General features: G+C 37.4%; 1 protein-coding gene across 2 annotated transcripts in view; it reads right to left on the bottom strand.

Annotated features, from left to right (window-relative positions):
- Positions 1–22286, bottom strand: part of rab3gap1 (RAB3 GTPase activating protein subunit 1) — an 89303-nt gene extending 67017 nt beyond the window's left edge. Inside the window, exons 1-6 of one of the 2 annotated variants that reach the window (XM_028806549.2) lie at positions 22202–22286; positions 22048–22103; positions 13488–13563; positions 8801–8933; positions 7281–7359; positions 4718–4837 (exon numbers count right to left, since the gene is read on the bottom strand). In XM_028806549.2, coding sequence (XP_028662382.2) covers positions 4718–4837; positions 7281–7359; positions 8801–8933; positions 13488–13563; positions 22048–22103; positions 22202–22219 — 482 coding nt within the window. In that variant the 5' untranslated portion in view covers positions 22220–22286. The remainder of the gene's footprint in view (positions 1–4717; positions 4838–7280; positions 7360–8800; positions 8934–13487; positions 13564–22047; positions 22104–22201) is intronic. The other variant, XM_028806550.2, reaches the window with a different exon arrangement.
- Between the last annotated feature and the right edge of the window lie 1060 nt (positions 22287–23346).

Here is a 23346-nt window from a genome sequence, read left to right on the forward strand (position 1 = left end):
ACCTGGGTTCGCTTCCCGGGTCCTCCCTGCGTGGAGTTTGCATGTTCTTCCCATGTCTGTATGGGTTTCCTCCCACAGTCCAAAGACATGCAGGTTAGGTGGATTGGCGATTCTAAATTGGCCATAGTGTGTGCTTGGTGTGTGGGTGTGTTTGTGTGTGTCCTGTGGTGGGTTGGCACCCTGCCCAGGATTGGTTCCTGCCTTGTGCCCTGTGTTGGCTGGGATTGGCTCCAGCAGACCCCCGTGACCCTGTGTTCGGATTCAGCAGGTTGGAAAATGGATGGATGGATGGATGGATATCCTGAAGTGGATATACTCAAGAAAATGGATGGAAGGACATACTGTATGTATATTCAAAAAGGTTTAAAGAAGTAAGCATGCATGTCTTTAATGAAGTCAATGGAATTATCCAGTAATACTTGTGGTGCCCGGCGGGTGTCCATGCCCGGCCGGGACGCCTAGGAGGAGTGGAGGAGGGCTTGTGCCTCCTCCAGGACACGAGGGGGCGTCCTCCCTGGTGGCTTTGGGGAACACGGGTACGGAGCTTAGAAGCTCAACCCTGTAGGGGCCCGTGGTCACCACCAGGGGGCGCCCCGATGCCTTGGGAACATTGTCCCTCAGTACTTCCGCCACACCGGGAAGTGCTGGGGGGAAGAGACTTGAGGGCACCCGGTGGACTTCCGGCTTCTCCTTGGGAGCTTCCGCCACACAGGGGTGTGGCTACGGAAGTCCTGAGGATGCACCTGGAGCCCATCCGGGGCACATAAAAGGGGCCGCCTCCCTCCAGTCAGGAGCAAGAGTCGGGAGGAAGAAGACGAAGCGTGGTGGAGGAGTGAAGGCGGACAAAAGACTTGAAAGGCATTGTGTTGTGGCCAGGACATTTGAAGGGGTGATTGGTGCTTTGTGCACTGGGTTGTGCATCTTTATTGAATTATTATGAATAATAAACGTGTGGTGGACGATAATATGGTGTCCGTCTGTGTGTGTCCGGGCTGCGTATCACATACTGGCTTTCACATATTAAAATATAATTTAAAAACAACATTTTACCACATTTCTTTTATTTATTCATACACACACATTACATACATATATTCATAAACACACACATATTATATATTATTTATATATATATAAAACCAAAAACTTTCAAATATTTTCAAGTGTTAAAGAACCACACTCGTGAAATTCATAACATCACAGCTGTGCGAGGGTGAATGAATGATAGAGACAATGACATAATTAATCAAAAGTATTTCTGATCAAGAAAAAAGCCAAGAAAATAATTAAAGAAATTTGAAATCAATTAAAAGGAGTAAAAAAAATAAACGTACAAACAAATTAGTCATGGGCCTTGCAGCTTCATAAAATATAAATTATAAAACAAATGAAGTATAAAATGCTTGCTATGAAAACAAATGAACAGTATTTAAATAAAAGTTCACATGAAAAATCACCTATGGTCATCAACTATGGGTAGTGACCGAAAGAACGAGATCGCGAATACACGCGAATACAAGCGGCTGAAATGAGTTTCCTCCGCAGGGTGTCTGGGCTTTCCCTTAAAGATAGGGTGAGAAGCTCAGTCATCCGGGAGGGGCTCAGAGTAGAGCCGCTGCTCCTCCGCATCGAGAGGAGTCAGATGAGGTGGCTCAGGCATCTGATCAGGATGCCTCCTGGACGCCTCCCTGGTGAGGTGTTCCGGGCACGTCCAACCGGGAGGAGGCCCCGGGGAAGACCCAGGACACGCTGGAGGGACTATGTCTCTCGACTGGCCTGGGAACGCCTTGGGATTCTCCCGGAAGAGCTAGAAGAAGTGGCCGGGGAGAGGGAAGTCTGGGCATCTCTGCTCAAGCTGCTGCCCCCGCGACCCGACCTCGGATAAGCGGGAGACAATGGATGGATGGATGGATGAAAAATTACACCACAGAAAACTGAAGGTGTTGTCAGTCATTTGCAATAAATCACTGAACACTTGCCAGTATTATCTTGTACATTAGTCTTGTGGTCTTTAAATGACATGTATTTAGTAACAAGATTATTTTAGTTCCAGATCAGTTTAGTAATTTTAATTTCTACTTTATTCACCAGTCATTTTTTTCACTTTAGTTTCTGTTTAGTTTTATGAAATTTTGACCATTTCTATTTTAGTATTAATTGGCAATTTACCTCAATTATTTTTGGGAAGGACATATTTGGGATAAATCATTCTCAGTAGCTTCTGAAATACATGTTTTTCAATAGTAGCAACAGGAACCATATCTTTTGGTATCATGTGGTATATTACAGCAGCTATTATTTCCTTCCATTTGGGACTTGTCTTTTCATATGATATGCAACAAAAGAATGTTCCTGTCACTGTGGCAGTGTGTTTTGTTGTATTTTGAGCAGAGGCCTCACAAAGTTTAACATATTCTTCATACTTTGTAACTTGTTCTGTTTTCAAATGATTGAATAGGTTTGATGTGTTGCCAGTCCTTGTTCCTACTTCTCTGTTGCAAAGTTTGCATATGAGTCTTTTGTTCTGTATCATTCTGTCTGAAGCCAAACCATTTTCAAACAATGGACATCACATTTGCATCCTTTTTTGAGACTGAATCATCGCAGACAGCACTACCCACTTCTGCCTCCATTTCAGCCATTGTTGCTAAGCAGGAGGCAGGCTTTAGTCACAATGCTCGCATTTTCCATTGAGCCCAGAGGGGTCCGAGTAATGTCATTTTGACCATGTCACTGGCCATGCCAGTTACACAAAGCAAGTATGACTGAACAGCAGAATGCTACTCCAGTAATTGAGAATATACTGTATCGCAGTATATAAAACCAATTTATTCAACATTATAAAAAAAAAATTAGTAAGAACCAAAAATGAACTGTTACTTGTTAAAACGGGACAAAATTGGGGTAACCCTCAAATGCACCATTTACTCAGAACTAACAAATCCAATTCATAACCCTTTAGAAAAGTCATCATCTAGGCAAAGATTCAAAGCTAGTCCGTCAGATAACGGGTTAGGGAAGATGAAAATCAGGTAATTAAAATGCTCAAACATGTTGCACAAACACAAAAATGCACAAGCAGCCAGTTATACACAACATTATATTTTTAAAGCTTCTTTATGACAATACTTGTTTAAAGTGCTACATAAACTGACATGTTAGAACAATATAAAGTCAAAACTAATTTCCTCACACACCACAGATCTACAGCAGTGCTGTCCGTCATGTTTCTCTGTCTAAAGTTAACTTGCTAACTCTGACCACCACTGCTGACATCATTGGTCCCTGTTACCAGATCAGCACAGCAAAACTGGCACGGCATTGGCAGTTTTTTTTTTCCCCAGTGGAAATGTGGCACCAGTGCAGTGGAAAAGGGGTAAATGAAGACCGCGTTTAGGATCAATTCTGCAGAAATTACACACTACAAACTGTGTTTGGTGGAACCTTTTAAATCAATATATTGCCACAGTTTTATTTTCAAATGATGTATTTAAAAATAGTTTTCATATTGTGGCACTCAATATACTGCCCAAGCCTAAAGCTAAAGATCTTTTTCAACACAATTTGGCTGGAAAAACAACAACAAGATGTAAACAGATGGTCTACCCTCAATCTCACATTAGCAGGGAGAAGCAATACCATCAAGACAAACATCCTTCCCCAACTTCTATTTCAGAACATCCCAATATACATGGTACCTTATGTTTAAGACCTTAAAACTTAAAATACTCTCTTTCTACTGTCTACCTTCGACCTTTTTCTATTAAGAGTTAAGATTAGTGCCAAGATTGTGCAACGACTAAATATCTCTTCCTCTTCCAGTTTTTTTCCAGTTCTTCTCATCCTATGTAAGTCAATTTTTTTTAATCTATTCAGCCCTGAATAAAGCCTCTTCCAGGCCTTTAACCTTTCTGTCTACATGATACACCAGGGGATACATTATTAAAGTATCTTAGAATTTTTTTCTTAAACATAAATTCTTAGTATTTTTGGTTGGTAAGTAAGTAGTACTTCATTTGCCTTAAGAGGAAATTTAGCTTTTTAGCTCAAGAAATACAGAATTATTATATCAAATAAGAACAACAAGGATATAGCGGACTGACTGATCCCCTCAAACATACACAATAAATACAAAAAAAGAATAAAAAAAAAAATCTTACTTTGCTAATGCCAAAAGAGCAGTTACAGTGAGGCATTATTAATGCATACTGCCCAACCAGTATTTCCGTACACACTTCTACTGAACAATTTGCTAGATTAAAGTACTCAATGACAGTGTCACAGATAGTATGTGCAATATTGTTCATTTCAACATTGTAGTCTTCATCCTCTCCTCCCTCCAGAATGTTGAGAGGTATCCCAAAACTGACCACTTCTTCTCAATTAGCTTCTTAATTCAGTGGGCCACTCTTGAAGTGATGTGACCAAGCCATCAGATAAAAATTTGATCTAGCATTTTTAACCCACTTATCAGATTCAGGGTTGTGGTTAGCCAGTGCATATTACCAGCTGCCATGGATGCAAGGCAGAAGCTCAATTTACATTTGACACAAGTCAATTTCAGATTATAATCTCATTCACACATGCACATACCCATGACTCATACTAGACCAATTTGTAATTGGTAAAAGATGCTAAAACTAAACATTGCAGAACATGTGACCTTAATCTATGGCATTTATAATTTCAGTTACCATAAATTTCGAATGCTACGCACCAGCCTGTGTTCCCAAGGGAGATTGATATTGAGCTTAACAGCAGGTTGCATTTTGATTCACTAATGACAGCATCACTATTGGCACTTGGTGAAATCACAACAAACTCCCGTATCCCATACCTGATGAGCAAGAAAACAAAAAAAGATGAAAATGAAAATCCTTTACAATTATGCATACTAGCAGATTATTGCTTTTACAACAACAGCACAGTGTTGTGTTCCTGAAATACTCTCAATGAACAGTAGTATGTTATTTCTCCTAGCAACAAAAATAAAAATTACATTTTTGCATATTTTACGCTGTACAAAAACAGAAATTTCCTGAGTTAAACTACTAAGTTATTATCTAAACTAAACTTAACACTGATATTTCCAATACAAATCGCAGTACATACAAGAAGATAAAACTAACCATTAACAAGGAAATTCGGGAAACTAAAAGGCAATTAGTAGGGAATATTTCAGATTAAAGTGAAAGATGATCCAGATTATTCCAGTATTTTAGTTGTAAAAAACACTCGAGGAGGTGAAGTGGATCTGGATTGGTAAAGTGGAATTAAAAAATACAGACAGTAAAATAGTGAATGTTCTTTATATGTGAGAAAGTGGATAGCTTGCCAGTGGTAACAGGGACAACTAAGGAGGTACTGAATAGTCTGGAGAATGTGCAGGGTGAAGTACTGCTTAGAATTGAATAGGATGAAATCAAATAATAATAAATAGTAAGAAAATGTAAAGTTTTACACATAGTACATTTGAGTACAGAATGGGAGGTCTGAAAAGTGTTCAGAAGCCATTATGAATTCTAACAGAAGTTAGGTACAATGTCTACAGTACAAGTCTAAGAAGGTCATGCTCAAGCTTTGTAATACACTAGTGAGGCATCATCTGTAATACTGTGTACAGTTTTGGTTTTCAGGGTACAAAAAAAATTGAAGCACTAGAAAAGGTCCACAAAATAGCACTTGGGCCAGGCTGATTTCAGGACTGCAGGGGATGAGATAAGAGGAAAGATTAAAATAGATAAGCCACTTCATTTTAAGCAAAAGCAGATTAAGAGGTGACATGATAAGGAATTGAAAAAGCTGCAAAGGAAAAAAACAGCTGTATAATGTGTTGAAACCCCCGGACAATGTGCAGTCTTTGCCTTGCGCCTATGTCTAACATTGACCAATCTACCTGTCTGGTCAGGAGTCTCCTCCCATGCCACCTTTGGGGTGCATACCCTCTCCACAAAGGACACCTGAAACAGGTCCACCAATTATCTACTACAATGCAGGCTAGCCAGCTCCAATACTATAGCAATATTGCGCTCAAGGTGAATCAGCTGGCACCTCCTGCAGACATATTCTTAAAGGAGGACTGACCAACTCCAAGCCACCCTCCAAAAAGCTTAACATCAAACACGACTTAAATTGTACTGGCCTTATTTTATTTTTTTTATTAAATTTAAATGATTAAATTTAAATTATTAAAATTAATATCTGATTAAAGAACTACTGCAATTATTTAACATCTTTTGGCCCCTTTCTTACTAAGAGAACTAATTTACTGAATACTATCCACCGCTTGTTTTTTCTGCTTGCCCCTAATCAACACTCTCTCCTAGATGCCTGTCTACGTACTGTGTAGCCCCGTCCAATATTAGTTTCAAGTCAGCCACCTATTTATACTTAAAATAGATGCCTTCTTCCTTATGAATGCATATGCTGTCACTCTCCAATAGCAAAAACACTTTACAGCAAGAGTGCTATATAGTGCTTTATCCAAATATTCTTTATATGCTTTAACTTCATCCAATTAGGAGCTGTTGTTGCTTTTATCTCTTTGCTACTATAACACCAGTTATTTACTTAATAATAATAATAATTCTATGCATTTATATAGCGCTTTTCTCACTACACAAAGTGCTCAGCAATTGCAGGTTAAGGGCAGATCCTAGCCTCAGAGCCACCACTCCACCTACTTATGGACTGGCCAGTTTCTGCAACTGTTCTCTGCCTAGCAACTCATCCAAAAGATGTCAGTTTTGAAAACAAGTAACTTTTGCATTTGCTCCTGTGTAGGAGAATGAAAAAAAAAAACAACACCAAAAAAAAGCACAAATTACGCTTCTAAAGGAAAATACGTTAAAAAATTCCCACATGGCTCCTTAGCGGCAACCAAAACACAAAGTTATTAGGAGTAAAATTTGTATTTTAATTAACTCTCACACAGCAGTAACACAAAATACTCTGCACTCCTTTCACTTCCACTTGCAAGAATGAAGTCAGCATGGCAGTGTCAGTCTCCAATGTTACATAGGATATTGACTTACAAAATATGTTCTTGATTCAAAAATAATTTATACTGTAAAAGCAATGTACATTTATTGGTATACGGTCATGATATTTTTTGTCTTTAATTTTGCATTGATGAATTAATTGATTGTAATGTACTACAGATTTTCACTTGGTTATTAATAATGTTACATTAAATCAGATATAAACACAACTAGTTGGGAAGAAATGAAATAAAACTTGGCTACAGATTGCAAAGGTAAAATCATTTAGTTTTTACATACCATCGAACTAGACAGTGAGCTCTAGGAGGAAAATCGTTATTCATGCACAGCAAATCTTGCATAGCTGACGGGAATGCATCTATAAAAGAGAATAACATATCCGTGTCCAAAAATGTATTTTAAATGCTAGTGCTTATGTATACACCAACTATATTGGTGTATATAAATAAGCCCAATGTACATTTGTCATTTTGCACTGGAAACAGACTGTTTTTTCTTAGCCAAGTAAAGGAACTGTACTAAAACCCATTTATTGTTTTAAACACTACACAAAGTGTTTTATTAATATTTGCTTGCAGACCTACATTGAGCACAACGGCATTCAGTCAACTGAAAGCATCTGGCACACCCAGGCTTGTCTGCAGTTTCCAGAAATGTGAGGCTTAAATGTGATTTTAAGCAGGTTGGCTAAGCATTTTAACTCCACAAAGCAATAAGAATGGACAGCACCACAATGAGGCAGAGTTTTTTCCAATTTGTAATATTGTTTTTCTTTTTTAGTAAATGCTTTCTTAAATGCTTTGTGTTTAAGAGGTGGTATGTTTCATCCAGCATACCAGATTCACTGAACAGCTACAGCTGGTAGTGTATTTAGTAGACAGTTCAAAACACCATGAAGCTGCCTTTAGATTTCAACCCCACGCTCACTAAGAGCTTTCAATCTACTCCTGCAAGACTAAAATCAATCACCTTACTCCACAGCATACTTTTTACTATGATGAAAATTAATCACAAAAATCTTTGTTGGAACATTTACAGTATTTCTACTATTAACACAAAAGATAATATCCGGTGTAACTGGCCTTCTTAATAGTAGGCCCTTTCTAGTCAGATGTGATTAAAAAGATCCTACAGATAGTTATATTCAAGCCACTGCTTCACCACATCTACCAGACAGGTAGGAAGGAGACCTTTGGAATTTTGGAGCTAAAACGAACATGCAGTGATATCTGTAGGAAGACTTTTCAAAACTCTCAGGATCTAGATAAGAGATACTGTAGATACTTTATTAATCCCAAGGGGAAATTCACATACTCCAGCAGCATAGGATCTTTCACTGGTAATAGATTAATTCCTAAACTTTTATATTCCCCAGCAGGATGAAGCCAGTTTAAAGTGGTCAAATACCTTTATCTCTACAATCAAGACTTTAAATGTAATGAAGTTTAAAAAAAAATTGAAATACATATATATAGATGATAGGTTCTTATTTCCATTTTCTTTTATGCCCTTTGCCACTAAACACAAACTATCACCCATGCATGGATGGATGGATGGATGAATGGATGGAGGTTAGGAGCACGCACTGATACAGCATTTTGCCGCACCCACCACATGACAAACCAACTCAGGCTCCAAATTAGGACCCGAGTGTAGTCATGCAACGGGTGACAGCTCAGCACAACACTGGTTCAGGTAGGTGAATTTAATAAAAGGTATTTGAACAAAATATAGAAAAGTGACAATTTCATTAACAAAGAAATTTAATACAAAAAATAATGCAAAGATTCAACTTTTACCTTCTTCGACCTCCTCATTCTCAGGTTTTTCAGAAAGTTCTTGTTTTAGATAATGATGGGTTATGGAAAATTTAAAGTCAGCAAAAGAAATTTCTACAGTTTTTTCTTCCCATGTACCACTTGTATATTCTCCCTAGAAAAAAAGAAATTTAGTTCAACTTAATTTATATTAAATATTTATTGAAATTAGGAATCATTTGGCTGAAAAGTATTAAAAAAGAAGCATCTTTTCACAGTTTATATTGTCACTCAGTCAGTCATTGTCCAACCCGCTATATCCTAACACAGGGTCACGGGGGTCTACTGAAGCGAAACCCAGCCAGCACAGAGAGCAAGGCAGGAACAAACCCCAGGCAGGGAGCCAGCTCACCATAGGGCACACACGCACACACTAGCGACAATTTAGGATCGCCAGTGCACCTAACCTGCATGTCTTTGGACTGTGGGAGAAAACGGGAGCACCCGGAGGAAACCCATACAGACACAGTGAGAACATGCAAACTCCATAAAGGGAGGACCCGGGAAGTGAACCCGGGTCTCCTTACTGCAAGGCAGCAGCGCTACCACTGCACCGCACCAGTTTATATTTGGGCAATACACATTACTTTTTTCCTTTTGATATATTTATTTGAAGGATATGTAGAAACGCAGCACTAGGAGGGGAAAAAAAAAGTGCAACATCCAAGAAAAAGAAACAAATCTTGTAAAATGGTTATTCAAATTACTATTTTTCCAGCTCCATAAAATAATTCCATAAAAGGCAATTAATGGACATGGGTTTTATTAACCTCCTTAGCATTAGACCGGAGTGTCACAAGGGCTTTGAAAATGGTGTTAATACCGTCAGTCCTGAGTGTTACTCGGGCAGCTATATACACTTGTCTCACATATGCGTTACACCCGAGGATTACTTAGGCTGTAATTGTGCTAACAGTGTATAAATGTGTCTTATGGAAGCGTCAGGCCCAAGCGTTACCCAGCATCTTCTCCTAGTCTCATAATGGCACCTCGTAAGAAACATTTTTCAGCAGCCCACCCTGTACTTATTTTTACAATTTTCCTGAATCACTGCAGGCTTTTCTGTGTGTGTGGTTACTCATAAACAGAAGTAGTTACAGTAAAAATCAAGTAATTTAAAATACACAAAGAATTTTCCTTCAATACATGCAGAGATTTTAACCTGTTTCATTACTGTCGATTGACAAATTCTGTGTTTGAAAAAAGCTTGAATAACATATACTTTGAGTCAAACATATTCCTGCCTAAACAATATGGATATCACGTACACATAACTTAAAAGCAAATGAATAACAGCTTGCAGCACAAACGTTTAGTGTATTTTTACACCTTAAGTGAGCATTCAACTATTTGGTTTAGCTCCCAACCAAATATTAAATATTTGCGACTTTAAATTAGTTGAAAACATTCTGTTCCAATACTTTTGCTCACTTGAAAAACTGGGTGGTTTGATATAAAATGTGCTATGTTCTTTAACATATCTAGATGCAAATACCAGAGAATAAAAGCTGAAACTCTGATCTCTCTTCTCATATTCATATTTTGATATCACACACAAATGTCTTCAGTACACAGAAAAACAATTTAATTGGCCTTGCTGTTCCAATACTTTTGGAGGGGACTGTAGTTATTATAAATGAGAACAAGAATGAATGAATTCTGAACATGTTTTAAAATGACACAAAATAACATTCTATTAAAATACACAGGTAGTTAAATATAAAGTTTAAAATTTGAAATAAAAAAACACAATATAATGACTGAATAATTTATTATTCTGTAGGCAATAGCACATATCCCACACACATACGTTATGTTTTGATTTCAATTATGTATCTGTTAATATCTTGTAGTCTCATTCAACAAATGGGAAATATAGTTGAAATGATTTGGTATAAATAAACAGCACCAAAATCCAATGTTACCAGCAGTCTTCACTTGAACAAAAGCATTAAAGCAAAGTCATTAAATGTGGTTTGAATGTATGTTTAACATTTTCTAAGCTTACATCATAAGCACAGAATTCAACAGAAAACTTACTTGCAAACACGCATAAAGTTTTTCACCTCCAAACTTTTATCACCTGTTGGTTAGCTAGTAACTTTAAAGCTACTCACTTAATAGTCCATATCATAGCAAATCTTGGGACAGAGAATTTCAGTTGCAGGAGGATACTTACTGAGCTTTCTGAGCTCAAGTTCCAAATGTATTGTGGTTCTGGTTGATGTTCCATCAGAGTATGATGTGGTTTCTGATTTAGCAGATACAAGTCTGTCAGGTATATGAAGCATGCACTTTGATGATTCCCTTCTGTAATTTTCCTGTTAAAAACTACTTGTTCTCAAATATATCCTTACTAATTTATCATGTTTTAATTGAAAGGAATAAGCCAAGCTTCTCCATTTAGAACTCACATTTAGAACAAACACTCATATTTTATATGCATCTCTCCTTTCACATATCCCCAATGACTTTCAAATGATTTCCATGCACATGACTCCCACCTCACAATGTTACACTTAAGCTGAGGGGTTGCTTGATCTTTTTTTTTTTTTTTTTTTTTTTTTTTTAAATTCAAAAGCAACAACAACCTGAACTTAAAACACTATTTTTCTAGTGGGAAGGCTGAATAAGAATCAATTTCCAGTGTGTACATTATCGCATTTTTCTAGCCTCCAACTGCTTAAGTGGTGTGTGGATTAAAAAAAATGTATTAGTTCAACATGAAATCACTGCAGGCTGTTCTAAAAATCTGAAAGGCTAGACCAGGTCAAAATGGTGACATGAAATATTTAAAAACCAATACTATATTATTTTAAATGGCACATCTCTCACACTCAAAAAGCTTAACAAAATCAATGTTCATTACAATTGTTTTTTACAATTAGAGCACAGGAAAGGTAAATGACTTGGTCATGTTAAACAGTAAGAGGTGAGAAGTGAATCAGAATCCTTGTACAGGGGAGGACAAATTGTAAATGCATATAGTAGTCTGCTGGCCCACCTTTGTATGTGTATGTGTATGTGTGTGTGTGGGGGGAGGTACCTGCAACCTTTTTTTTTTTTTTTTTTTTACACAAGTACACAACGCTCTTCTACCACAATATAAAGTCAATCAGCATCTTGGAATAGAATATTTTAAAAATTGATGATTTTTAAAGGATTATGCCATGTTGATGCATGTTTTTTTTCAACATACACAAAAATACATTACCAAAAATGAACTGAAATATTGCATATTATATTCTTAAATTTTGTTTTCATGATTAATTTAAGACCCATCAATTAGTTTCTCTTTCAAAAATATCACCAGTTTGATCTTTAGGGTTATTCTGAAGTGCAGAATATCAATTACAATGTCATGCACCTTTAGTTGACCACAGTCAGTGATCAATGTGTAAACAAGGGATTTCTTTAATGTTTGGTTTCTTGATGTTCTCTGCATATAGCACAATATAGCACTAGTCTGCAGAATCTTCTCTGTGTTTAATCAGTTGAAAACGTTCTTCCAGTATTTGAAAAGTTATTTTACATTTATTGCTGTCATAATGCTGATTGTAATTATGATTCCTTTCCCTTGTAACTGGTGCTGAAGCAGTAATGGAATGGCTCAACTTGTGCACTCCTAATAACAAAGTACACATCAATTATTACTTTATGTATTTCATGGTAAACTATGACAGGATATGACTAACGTTTAGTATTCTTGCACTCACTGTCCCAGTTGCTTTTCAGCTAATGCTATTGTTTCTCTTTCTTGCTTTACAAACTTCACTGTATTGCTCACTAGTGGGTGGGTGCACAGTAAGCCTGGTTAAGACTGAACAGTATGGCAAAAATGACATCAAAAGCGGCAAAATAAACTGAGTTTGCACCACACACAGCACACAGTGGTGAATTTCAAGGACAGGTTGGCTACATTGGTGTTAGAAATATGATGCAACAGATCATCAAAGCACATGGAACACATGCAGAAATATTTGTAGTACATCTGTTCACCATGTATGTGGCCCACATATAAGAATGTTATACTCACCTTCTCTTCCCCTTTTGGTTAATGGGACTGAAATGCCACCTTCTCGTTTTTTTCCTCTCTTAAAGCCAGCAATATCCAGCATAACTCTATTTCATCAGACAAGTCTCACTTCTGCTGTGAAATTGTTAGGTATGTGACACTGACCAAGCACAGTTACTAATAGAGTAGGAAAATATCAACTCATCAATCAAACTGTCTGCCACAAGTATAAATCCATTTTGTTCGCTGTCAGCGCATGTGCTTTGCACTGCAGTCTGTGCTCAGGCTTCATGCTGCAAGTATAAACAAGCAACTCTGGACCACTATAAGCACCTGTCTTTAAAAGTGCTACTGAAGTTTAGATTGTACTTGAATTGGGTCTTTTGTTTTTAATAATTTGCTTTTGATTAGGAAAATATTACATGGGCCAGTGATCCAAAACATCTGGTAGTCCATTTGGTTTTGCGAGTCTGTAGTTCAGTTGTCCAGAATTAAAAACTGGTAGTCCCAGGCACCCAGAGTACTGATTTGTGCACTTCTGTTGTGGTTTAATACATTTAATTACATTTGACCTAAACCTTCAGAAATAATACAATATAATTAAGTTAAAAATAATGATTTACAACTATTACACATTATTATGCAACTACAAACCTTTTCTATTTTCTTATTTACAGTAGTCCCAATTAATTTCCATTCATTAAGAACTTCTTCAACTCTTGAAATAAACCTGAAGACAAAAAGAAAACAACACATTTATACAAAACTTGAATATATCTTATACAAAATTGTGTCTTCAAAATACAAAAGTAACTTATTTTTCCTGCAGATTTTACATTCTGTACTACTCTAAGCAGCTCCTCTCAGTCCAAGGCACTGTCTATTACAAAGTGTAAAAATGTGTAACCTCGTGTTTTCACATAGAATTGAGAAAAACTTATGACATAACAAATCTCAATGATAGCCACTGATTTACAATGGTAAACAATGTGGAAAACTTTAATGGGGAAAAACAAAAAAGAAAAAAAAATCTTGTGTAACATAATCCACATGCCCTTTATCCAGTTGCTTGCTAAAAACATGCAAACCTAATGCTTTTTTTAGGTAAAGTACCCTTATTTAATTTTTTTAATGAATTATCATCACACAAACAGTAAACCCAAAGCCTCATTGGAATTACTTTTTAAACTGAAGACAGGGCTCTTGACCAACAAATGATAGATAGATACTTTATTAATCCCAAGGGGAAATTCACATACTCCAGCAGCAGCATACTGATACAAAAAAAAAACAGTATTAAATTAAAGAGTAATAAAACTGTAGGTAAAAACAGACAATAACTTTGAATAATGTTAACGTTTAATGACTGAAATAGGTGGATCTTCAGGTCAAGAAAATGCCATTAAACTTTGGGTTTACTATTTATGTGTGTCCTGACAATTCAGGAAATAACAATTTAACAATGTTTAATCAAAAACAGTATTTGTTTTGCATTTTTGAGCAAATGACTTGATAAAAAGACATGTGGATTATGGAATTCAATTAAAGTTTTTTTTTTATTCCCCATGAACGTTTTTCACATTGTTTGCTGTTGTACAGCACTGACCACTGGTAAGATCTGTTATATCATAACCTTCTTTCTCTCCATTCTGCATTAGAATCAGTTTAAAACCTTTTCTCAGACACCACTACAAATATATATGGGGTAGGTAACATATTCAAAAATATAATTTTTGATTTCACCTAGATGAAAAAAATCTAACTTTTTAAGAGACATAATCAGAAATTCTCCAAAAGAAATAGTTATTCAGATCACCTATACTCAATATTGAAAAATGAAGATTAACTATTCATGCTTGAACTTGGCACTTCTCTTGGTTTTATGCACATTGCTAAAAAAATATGAAAACCACAAATTTAAGTCAGATATTCTTCAATAACGTCTTCAGACAATAGCAAAATCATAATCTCAAATAGGGCGGCACGGTGGCGCAGTGGGTAGCGCTGCTGCCTCGCAGTTGGGAGATCTGGGGACCTGGGTTCGTTTCCCGGGTCCTCCCTGCGTGGAGTTTGCATGTTCTCCCCGTGTCTGCGTGGGTTTCCTCCGGGCGCTCCGGTTTCCTCCCACAGTCCAAAGACATGCAGGTTAGGTGGATTGGCGATTCTAAATTGGCCCTAGTGTGTGCTTGTTGTGTGGGTGTGTTTGTGTGTGTCCTGCGGTGGGTTGGCACCCTGCCCAGGATTGTTTCCTGCCTTGTGCCCTGTGTTGGCTGGGATTGGCTCCAGCAGACCCCCGTGACCCTGTGTTCGGATTCAGCGGGTTGGAAAATGGATGGATGGATAATCTCAAATAAAAATAAAATGACCATTTAGGAAAATATGTTTAATTATTAAATATGGTATACATACTATTAATACTGGTTACTTTTGACATTTATGGTGCCAGTATTGTGAATGTAAGAAGAACCTAAAAGAGTAACTATACATGTTTACTGGATATATAGTAATAGCGTTAATGATTTTTGGAAATTAATAGGCCTAATATTAAAAAAAAGGTAAGACAGCACCTCACAAAATATTCTTGGCTGCACATAAAAAAGATAATGCAGTGATAAATACATGACTAAACTGGGCAGTAAATTAAAAAAAGTACTTGTTCTCTGTCAAATCTTACACTTTACTAATTGTTTTTCAATGTGAATCTATTTACATATTTTTGTTGGTCAACAACAAAATAGTAGAAAACAGCATAAGTAATTTGATGTTTATTATTTCATTTATCTCATGTAAGGTAATCAAATATGCAATCTTTAATTGTGAAAAAGTCATACTTCCACACCAATCAAATATAAATAAATGGTAGAACTATGGTGTCAACTCTATGAATATTTTGGATACTTCCTAATTAAGGACAACTCTGCCCAATTCAGAAGCCATAGTTAGCTGGATTTACCTTCAAAGTAAACATTTCAGTATTCAAGTTCAACAGATATATCATGCCACGATCAAAAGAAATTCCTTCTGAAAGCAATGTGTCAAGACTGAATACCTTGGATCTCTAATGAACCATCGTCTGAGCCAAATTGTCCAAAACAATGAGACTGTTGATGGATAACTATACCTAGAAACTATTCTCCTAAACCTTCCCCAAAAAGTTTCCCATGAAGAACACTAATTATATGTAAACCTCTCCTTTCTTAGCAAATATCAGTGTACAGGAATCCAACATCACAAAGGCATTGCATTAACATGGGAGCAACAGCAGAGCAGCAAGACAGAAATCACCAATTACTACCAATAAAATAAGCTCATGCTTCCTGAACAATTCTGGAGAAATCTTGTTTGAAGAGAGGAGTCAAAAATAGACTCTTAGTCACTTCATACCAACAGTCAAGTTAGTGGTGGTGGTAGTCCCAGTGTCATGTTTCAAGATGCTCTGCTATTTCTCAGTTTGGTTGACTTAATTAACTTCACTGAATGGCCCATGAATTCAGCTCTGTATTAGTGTAGCCTTCAGAAGAACATTATGCCGTCTGTCTGAATAAGAAGAGGTTATGCAATACAAACTTGGATGTTTTAATTAATCCACATCCAGCGTGTAAGCCTAGTATGATGTGACATGACTTGAAATTAGCATGTCATTCTTGGAAACGTACAAATACGATAAGGCTGAAACAGATTTGCAAGAAGTGGACCAATGTACCTCCACACTAAGGTTAGTGATTACAAGAAAAGAGATGTTGCAGTTATTGTTGAAAACCTTCCAGTCCAGCCCCACCCCATCCCAACCCCTCTTCAATGCACTAGAGCAGTGTTTCTAAAACTATGGCTTGTGAATGGTTGTGATGAATCACCACGTGACTATGTAATAAAATTAACAAATTAGTCCAAGTTTGAATTTTGTGGAGAGTGAAAAGGCTGCCACTATCATACATTTTATTGCGGCAGTATGTGAAACAACACCGTTGATGCATCATGGAGAGCTTTTGTTTATATAACACAAAAATAAGAAGTTTTCCTCAACTCCCACCTCACAACCTATTATACAGTCAGTCTGAGAAGACTGACAACAAAGACATGTATAATAAAGGGGAAAAGAGGAAGAACTCACAGTTGAGTGTGTCAGGTTAAGAGACTGCGGCACTAGATTGAAATGTCAAAATGAAAATAACAGGTGCAGGACATGGATGAGCCAATTTTCAGGGTTTTATAAAGGGCGAGTGAATTGGGTAGGAGTATACAGTATATAGTGCCATGCTAGTGTTGTACGCAAAATGCAGTTTCAATGGCAATGAACAACTCCTCTGCGGCTCGTTGCATGTTCACTATTATCGCATATATTGAATCTAAACCTGTAATGGAGGGGCAAGGAATATTTCAAATTAAGTTTAATTTGCCTCAGCAAGGAAGAATTCCTTCTTGTAACACTGTTTGAAAGTGGTCTGATAAATGTCCATCTACTGGCATTGAGAAGGACATGTTTGTTAGCCCACTGAGAACCATAAGAGCAACTAAAAATATGAAATGGTTGAGATAAGCAGCAGATATTCAGCAAGATAGCCAATACAATTAAGCCTTTTCAGATGGAATCGAAAATCTTCAGTAAGATTTATTCCATCACCCATAAGAAATACAAATAGGTTCTTACATTTTTTTTTGGAAAAATTAGATTTTATTTATTTAGTTTTACTCAGTTAATTTAATTGTTAACTGGAATTCAGGCTATATTAAACTATTTACAAACTAATTAATATTAACAGTGGATCTCATTTTAAAAACGATATTTTTAAAAAATAAGTTTTTTAAAACATGGTACGTTAGCTGAATTGATTAATTTATTTTTTGAAGTGCCTCATTTCTTATCCAGCACTATGCAACAAGTGACTAAGATAAGTGTTCTTTCAAAAATCCTCACATCCTTGTGCCACACCCCAAGACTTTCTTTCAGCTTTACTAAATCTTGCACTAAGCATTTCCACTGGCAGTGACAGATCTCTGGAATCTATTCGTGTTTTGAATGCAATTGCTTTAGGTTCAAGGCCCTGGTTCTCCCTGTGTGGAGTGTGCATGTTCTCCCCGTCTGTACATGTGTTTCCTTCAGGTGCTCTGTTGTCCTCCCACAGACAGGTAAGTTGGAGTGGCATTGTTAAACTGGCTCTAATGTGTGTCCGTGTATGTTCACCCTGCGATAGGCTGGTGTTTCGTTCTGGGGTTATTCCTGCCTAGCACCCTACGCTTGCTGTGGGATGGGCTCTAGCAACCCTGTGACCCTGCACAAGATAAACAGGCTTAGATGGATAGAGTGTTGTTTTAACAATATGCTTTCTTTCCCAACCAACCAAGAACAGTTTGGTGACAAACAATGGCTTTTCCAGCATGATGGTGCACTGTGCCGTAAGGCAAAATTGATGACTAAGTGGCTCAGCAAACAAAACATAGAAATTTTGGGTCCATGGCCAGGAAACTCCCCAGACCTTAATCCCATTAAGAACGTGTGGTCAATCTTCAAGAGGCAGGTGGACAAACAAAAACCCACAAATTCTGACAAACTCCAAGCATTGATTATGCAAGAATGAGCTGCCATCAGTCAGGATTTGGCCTGGAAGTTGATTGACAGTATGCCAGGGCGAATTGCAGAGGTCTTGAAAAAGGAGGGCCAACACTGCAAATATTGACTCGTTCCATAATCTTAATGTAATTGTCAATAAAAGCCTTTGAAACTTATTGAAAGCTTGTAATTATACTTCACCATACCATAGAAACATCTGACAAAAAGATCTAAAAACACTGAAGCAGCAAACTTTGTGAAAACCAATACTTGTGTCATTCTCAAAACTTTTGGCCACGACTGTACATATATACAGACAAATTTTTAACAGCTATATTGCGAAGGCCTTACAAGCCACTGTTAAAAGTACAGTATAGGTATACCAATTAAATCTGCACACACAGAAAAAAAATACAATTTTTAAAACTTTAGAACATTCAGTTGTTTATTTATTAGTCCTGTAAAATTTCATGATTTTGATGTAGATTGTTCAGAAAGACATTTTAAATTTTAAAATCAAACTGATATATTGAACATTGGAGATATACATAAGATTTAAATATCAAAAACTAAAACCAACCATTGGAAAAAAAAAGAGAAGAAGAAAAAAGGGAAAAAAAAGCTTCATTGTCAACATATTGTCTATACTGTTGCTATGACCCCATAAAATTATTAGAAAATGGAAAAATGGTTTGTGGTAGCTTGATCACACATCATTTCACAAAAATAGTTTACAATCAACTATACATATTTTGCCTTGCAAGGCAACACTGAGAGGTCTCAACGTGAGACAACCTCTTTATGGCTATTGGGAACTGTGAGCAGAATTTTGCACATGAGCTCAAACAGATGCCTTTACCATATTCAGTTTTTGATCAGTTCAAAAAGCCTGCTTAACAAAGAATGTGCAATACAATATTTTCAGAATAACACAAATTTCTCAAGAGGGAGAACTTTGTATCATAACATTCCCAACCCAGTTTAAATGAAGGTAACGGGTGGACTAAGGATAAATAGAAACCAGCAGTTACAAGTCAAGAATAAGACCTGTATAAGCTACTTGATGCACAAGAAAATTAATAAGTGACATATTCTAATTAGCACCTCGGAATGAACTTACCCAACTTAAACACAGAGCAAATGGGGAGTTGTGTTAAGTAATGCATATAAAATTAAGGAACAGTGGAAAGCATAAGGTAATTGTTAAATGAGGAAAATTCAAAGGTGACAGGAGAACATGGAGTAGCAAATAAGGGTGTAACAATAGGGATAAGTAGGAAGGAACAGATTTGTAATGGGAGTTGATGTCAAAGATCCACTGTGAAGAGAAAACGCCAAGGCAGAGGAACAATTGTGTGGCCTATACATTAGGAGAAGGGAGATGTCCAGGATTGTAGAAATTATAGGGGCATAAATCTTATGGCACAAAAAATGAAAATCAGGGAAAGAATAATGGATAAAAGGCAGAGAAGACAGATGACGAAGGGAGAAAAAGAGTTTGGATTTATACCAGGAAAAGGTACAGCAGATGTGATTTTCGCCTTGTTACAGAAAATATAGTGAGAAACATAAAGGACTACACATGATACTTATAAACTTAGAGAAGGTATATGATAATAGTACCCTGGCAAGAAATAACGAGATGTATGAGTAACAAGGGAGTACCCGGGAAGCAAGTAAGGATAGTTAAGGGCATGTGTAAGGGTGCCTACATACAAGCAAGCAGTAGTTTAGGAATAACATATGGATTTGCATTTAAGGTTGGGTTACATCAAGGATCATTTTTATGCCCATAATTGTAACTCTTGCCATGGATGTTGTTGTTAGAGGAATAGTAGATCATGCCACATGGTACATAAAGTACTATTGTAGGGACAGCCTGGCATTATCCTTTCTCAACATGCCTGAAACACAGATTCTTGTCTTAAATTAAACACTCTTAATGTATGCTAAAATGTCTTAAGCTTTCATAATATGCCCCCACTTCGGAATGCAGCCTCTGCACCTTATCTAATAAGATGGTCAATCCCAGACTAAGTAACACTGTAAAGATATCTCTTATAGGCACCATCTCGACACCCAAGTTGGAACAAAGAGCCATAATTCAACAAGTGGAAGGCAAAGTTCTGAGTCCCATTAGTCAACCAAAAAGGATGGGCTTACATTCACCTAAGAAAACAATGGCAAGAAGCCTACTCCTCCCTTTAAAATCACCATAAACACTCCAGATCTTGTTCTTGTCATCAGGCTCACTGCTCTGAAAAGGGCTATAATTATGATTGTTCATAGCTGGATCCCTTAGCCTACAGTGTGTGGCCGTAACAAAAGTAGGGGCAATCCCTTTTACTCTGATGGGCAACTGTGTTGGTGGAAGAGTTGTTTGTACTGGAGATTCTCCAAGCTCAGGCTAATTAGACTCAAATCCACAATGGGACAGAAAAGACTGAATCATTTCACTCAGCGTGATCTGGTTCGGAAACTGGATTTTAGTTAATCTGATCAAGAACTTTGCTGGCAAAAAATCCAGAAAAGTGTCATTTTGCCTGAATTTATATACAGAATGGCCTATGCATCATTTGGCAGGCTTGGTTTTGTAGGTACTATGTGCTATAGCATTCTGCACTTGACTTTTCAGGCCTTGGCATGCAAGGGTTATTTTGTCATCTGTGCAGCAAAGGCTAATTAAAGATAGATATAAGATTTGATTCGGTATACTGAACTAGACGACTCTGTGACCTTGAAGTTCACAAGTGCAGCACTCATAGTTTTTTGTGAAGACGGGGTCCCAAGGAGCCCCCACCTTCCTTAATCCAGCTCTTGGGATATCTCTTTAGGCTCGCTAACTCTTCTTGGCACAGCATTGACACTTTTTTTCCAAGCAGACTGAATAAATGTTGACTTATAATAATAGGCAATATTAAAAGGCATAACTACATTTCTAAAAAAATGTCACTGCTGACTGCCACACGATATATAAGCGTTAACTTTGAAAACATTTACGTGTATCCAATAAAACAAAAGCATGGTTTTGAATGTTCTTTATACTGTCATAACATAGCAAGCACCCCCAGTATCAATTGAGCTTGTATATGGGTAAAGTCAGCAACAGGTAGTGTGTGTCTGCACCAATTTCCTGTTTATAGCACTGAGGAGTTGTTCTGCAAGTATGTCTCGAGAAAGAACTAAGGTAACTTTGAACTATTAGGAGGCATCTTTTAGCCGGACACGCAATTCAAAGTTATTCATTGGATGTGACCAACACATCTCCAATGTCGCAGACTGACAGAAATTGACTTTAAATGAATACTGTACATTTTTAACAAATGCAGCTCTGTCAAAAAATTTTCAAAAGTCTACATTTCTAAACATGGCAGCTATGAAAACTGCACCTTACATTTGATCATCCACTACAGGACTCTGGGCGTCCAAGTCGGAGCCTGTCCTGCCATCATAGAACGACAAGGCACAGACAGCCTTAGACGTGGCACCGGTCCATACTGGAAGAAGACTAAAGCACTCACTCCAGTTACCCATGCTCTTCAAAGCACGTCAAACTACACGCAAAGTCCTAACAGTAATAGGGGATGACAAAATTCGCTGCCCTTAATCATAGCATTCTGTTCATTAACCAGTTTGTACAATTTACGAATAGCCATTCTCACCTACCTTTCCCATTCCGAGGCGGTAGTGAAGTCTGTGATTTCAAAAACGTCTGACTCGGGCTGAAATGATTAAAATAAAATGATGCCAAGTTTACCAGCATGAAATAAAACTTTTAAAAGTAAATGACAATAACTGCTACAGTCCCTCCCATACTTACATCACTGTCGGCCGCCATGTCTGCGCCCTGTTGTTTTCTAGCAATGCATTCTGGGTAGACTACTCATTCCTAACCTTCGACCAGAGTTAGGGAGCATCTGAAAACAGGGGAGTAGCTGTAGCTGCATTTGTTGCGGCTGTGTGGAAAGTTGAAGATAACTGTTCAAGATTCTGCAGAGCTAATATCTACGGAAAAGAAAAAAAAAATGTGCAGAAAAGCACTGATTTTCGCGAGCTGGCAACCTGTACTAAAAGCGCTACCACGGTGTGAGACAGCTGTTGTATGATCGGCAACATCTTAAAAAGCTGCGAAGTTAACATATGAGACGTGTCATTTATTACAGAGTATGTAGTCTTTAAAGGGCTTAAATCGGACTGTGCGGTTATTACGTTTTTTACATATGGATTTACATTTAATTTACACTTCGCGAGAAAGATTCACGTAAATAAACGATAAATATACCAATAACAGCACTAAATATTTAATTTATAGTTAGATATATTCCAAAACTAACTTTTTTAAATCATTATTTTTTTCGCCCAAAATATATATGTCCCATCAAGATGGTCTCAGCCAACTAGACCGCAATATTTTTAATTTGATAAGTGAGATGTGCTTAACACTCGGAATAAAGCCTTGAGGGGCACGAGTGTCAGCATGAGATTGGAATTTAGGAAGACCCCCAGACCCGCGGAGTACTTAATGTGATTGTAGCATTAAGTTGAACTCACAGACATTCTGAAAGAGAGGCTGGTCGATGTTTTTCTCTTTTGCTTTTGTGTGTGACATGACATCTGTTTGGGCTTCGGATGCCGCATAAAACGGTTGTAGTCGTAGGTGAAGTCTGTAGCTACTGTGGGTGCCGTTAACTAGAACATGCAGCGGACCGTTTACAGTCAATTGCACCAAACTGCGGATCAATAAGTACTGGCGTCGTGTAAAACTGAACCTGAACTAACAGAATAACTTGAACAGGGCCGTCTTAACAGCATCATAGGCCTCCTGGCAATGTGGTGCGCAGGGAGCCCAGTTTTGATAGCTAAACAGAAACATACATAGGCATCAGAAACATCATGGGCCCCTGACCAGTGCTTATTGTGCCCATATGTTAACACAGCCCTGTAACTAGTGCAGCAAATGGAACT

Source organism: Erpetoichthys calabaricus, chromosome 8 (assembly GCF_900747795.2).
Source record: "Erpetoichthys calabaricus chromosome 8, fErpCal1.3, whole genome shotgun sequence".
NCBI classification, from domain to species: Eukaryota; Metazoa; Chordata; class Cladistia; order Polypteriformes; family Polypteridae; genus Erpetoichthys; species Erpetoichthys calabaricus.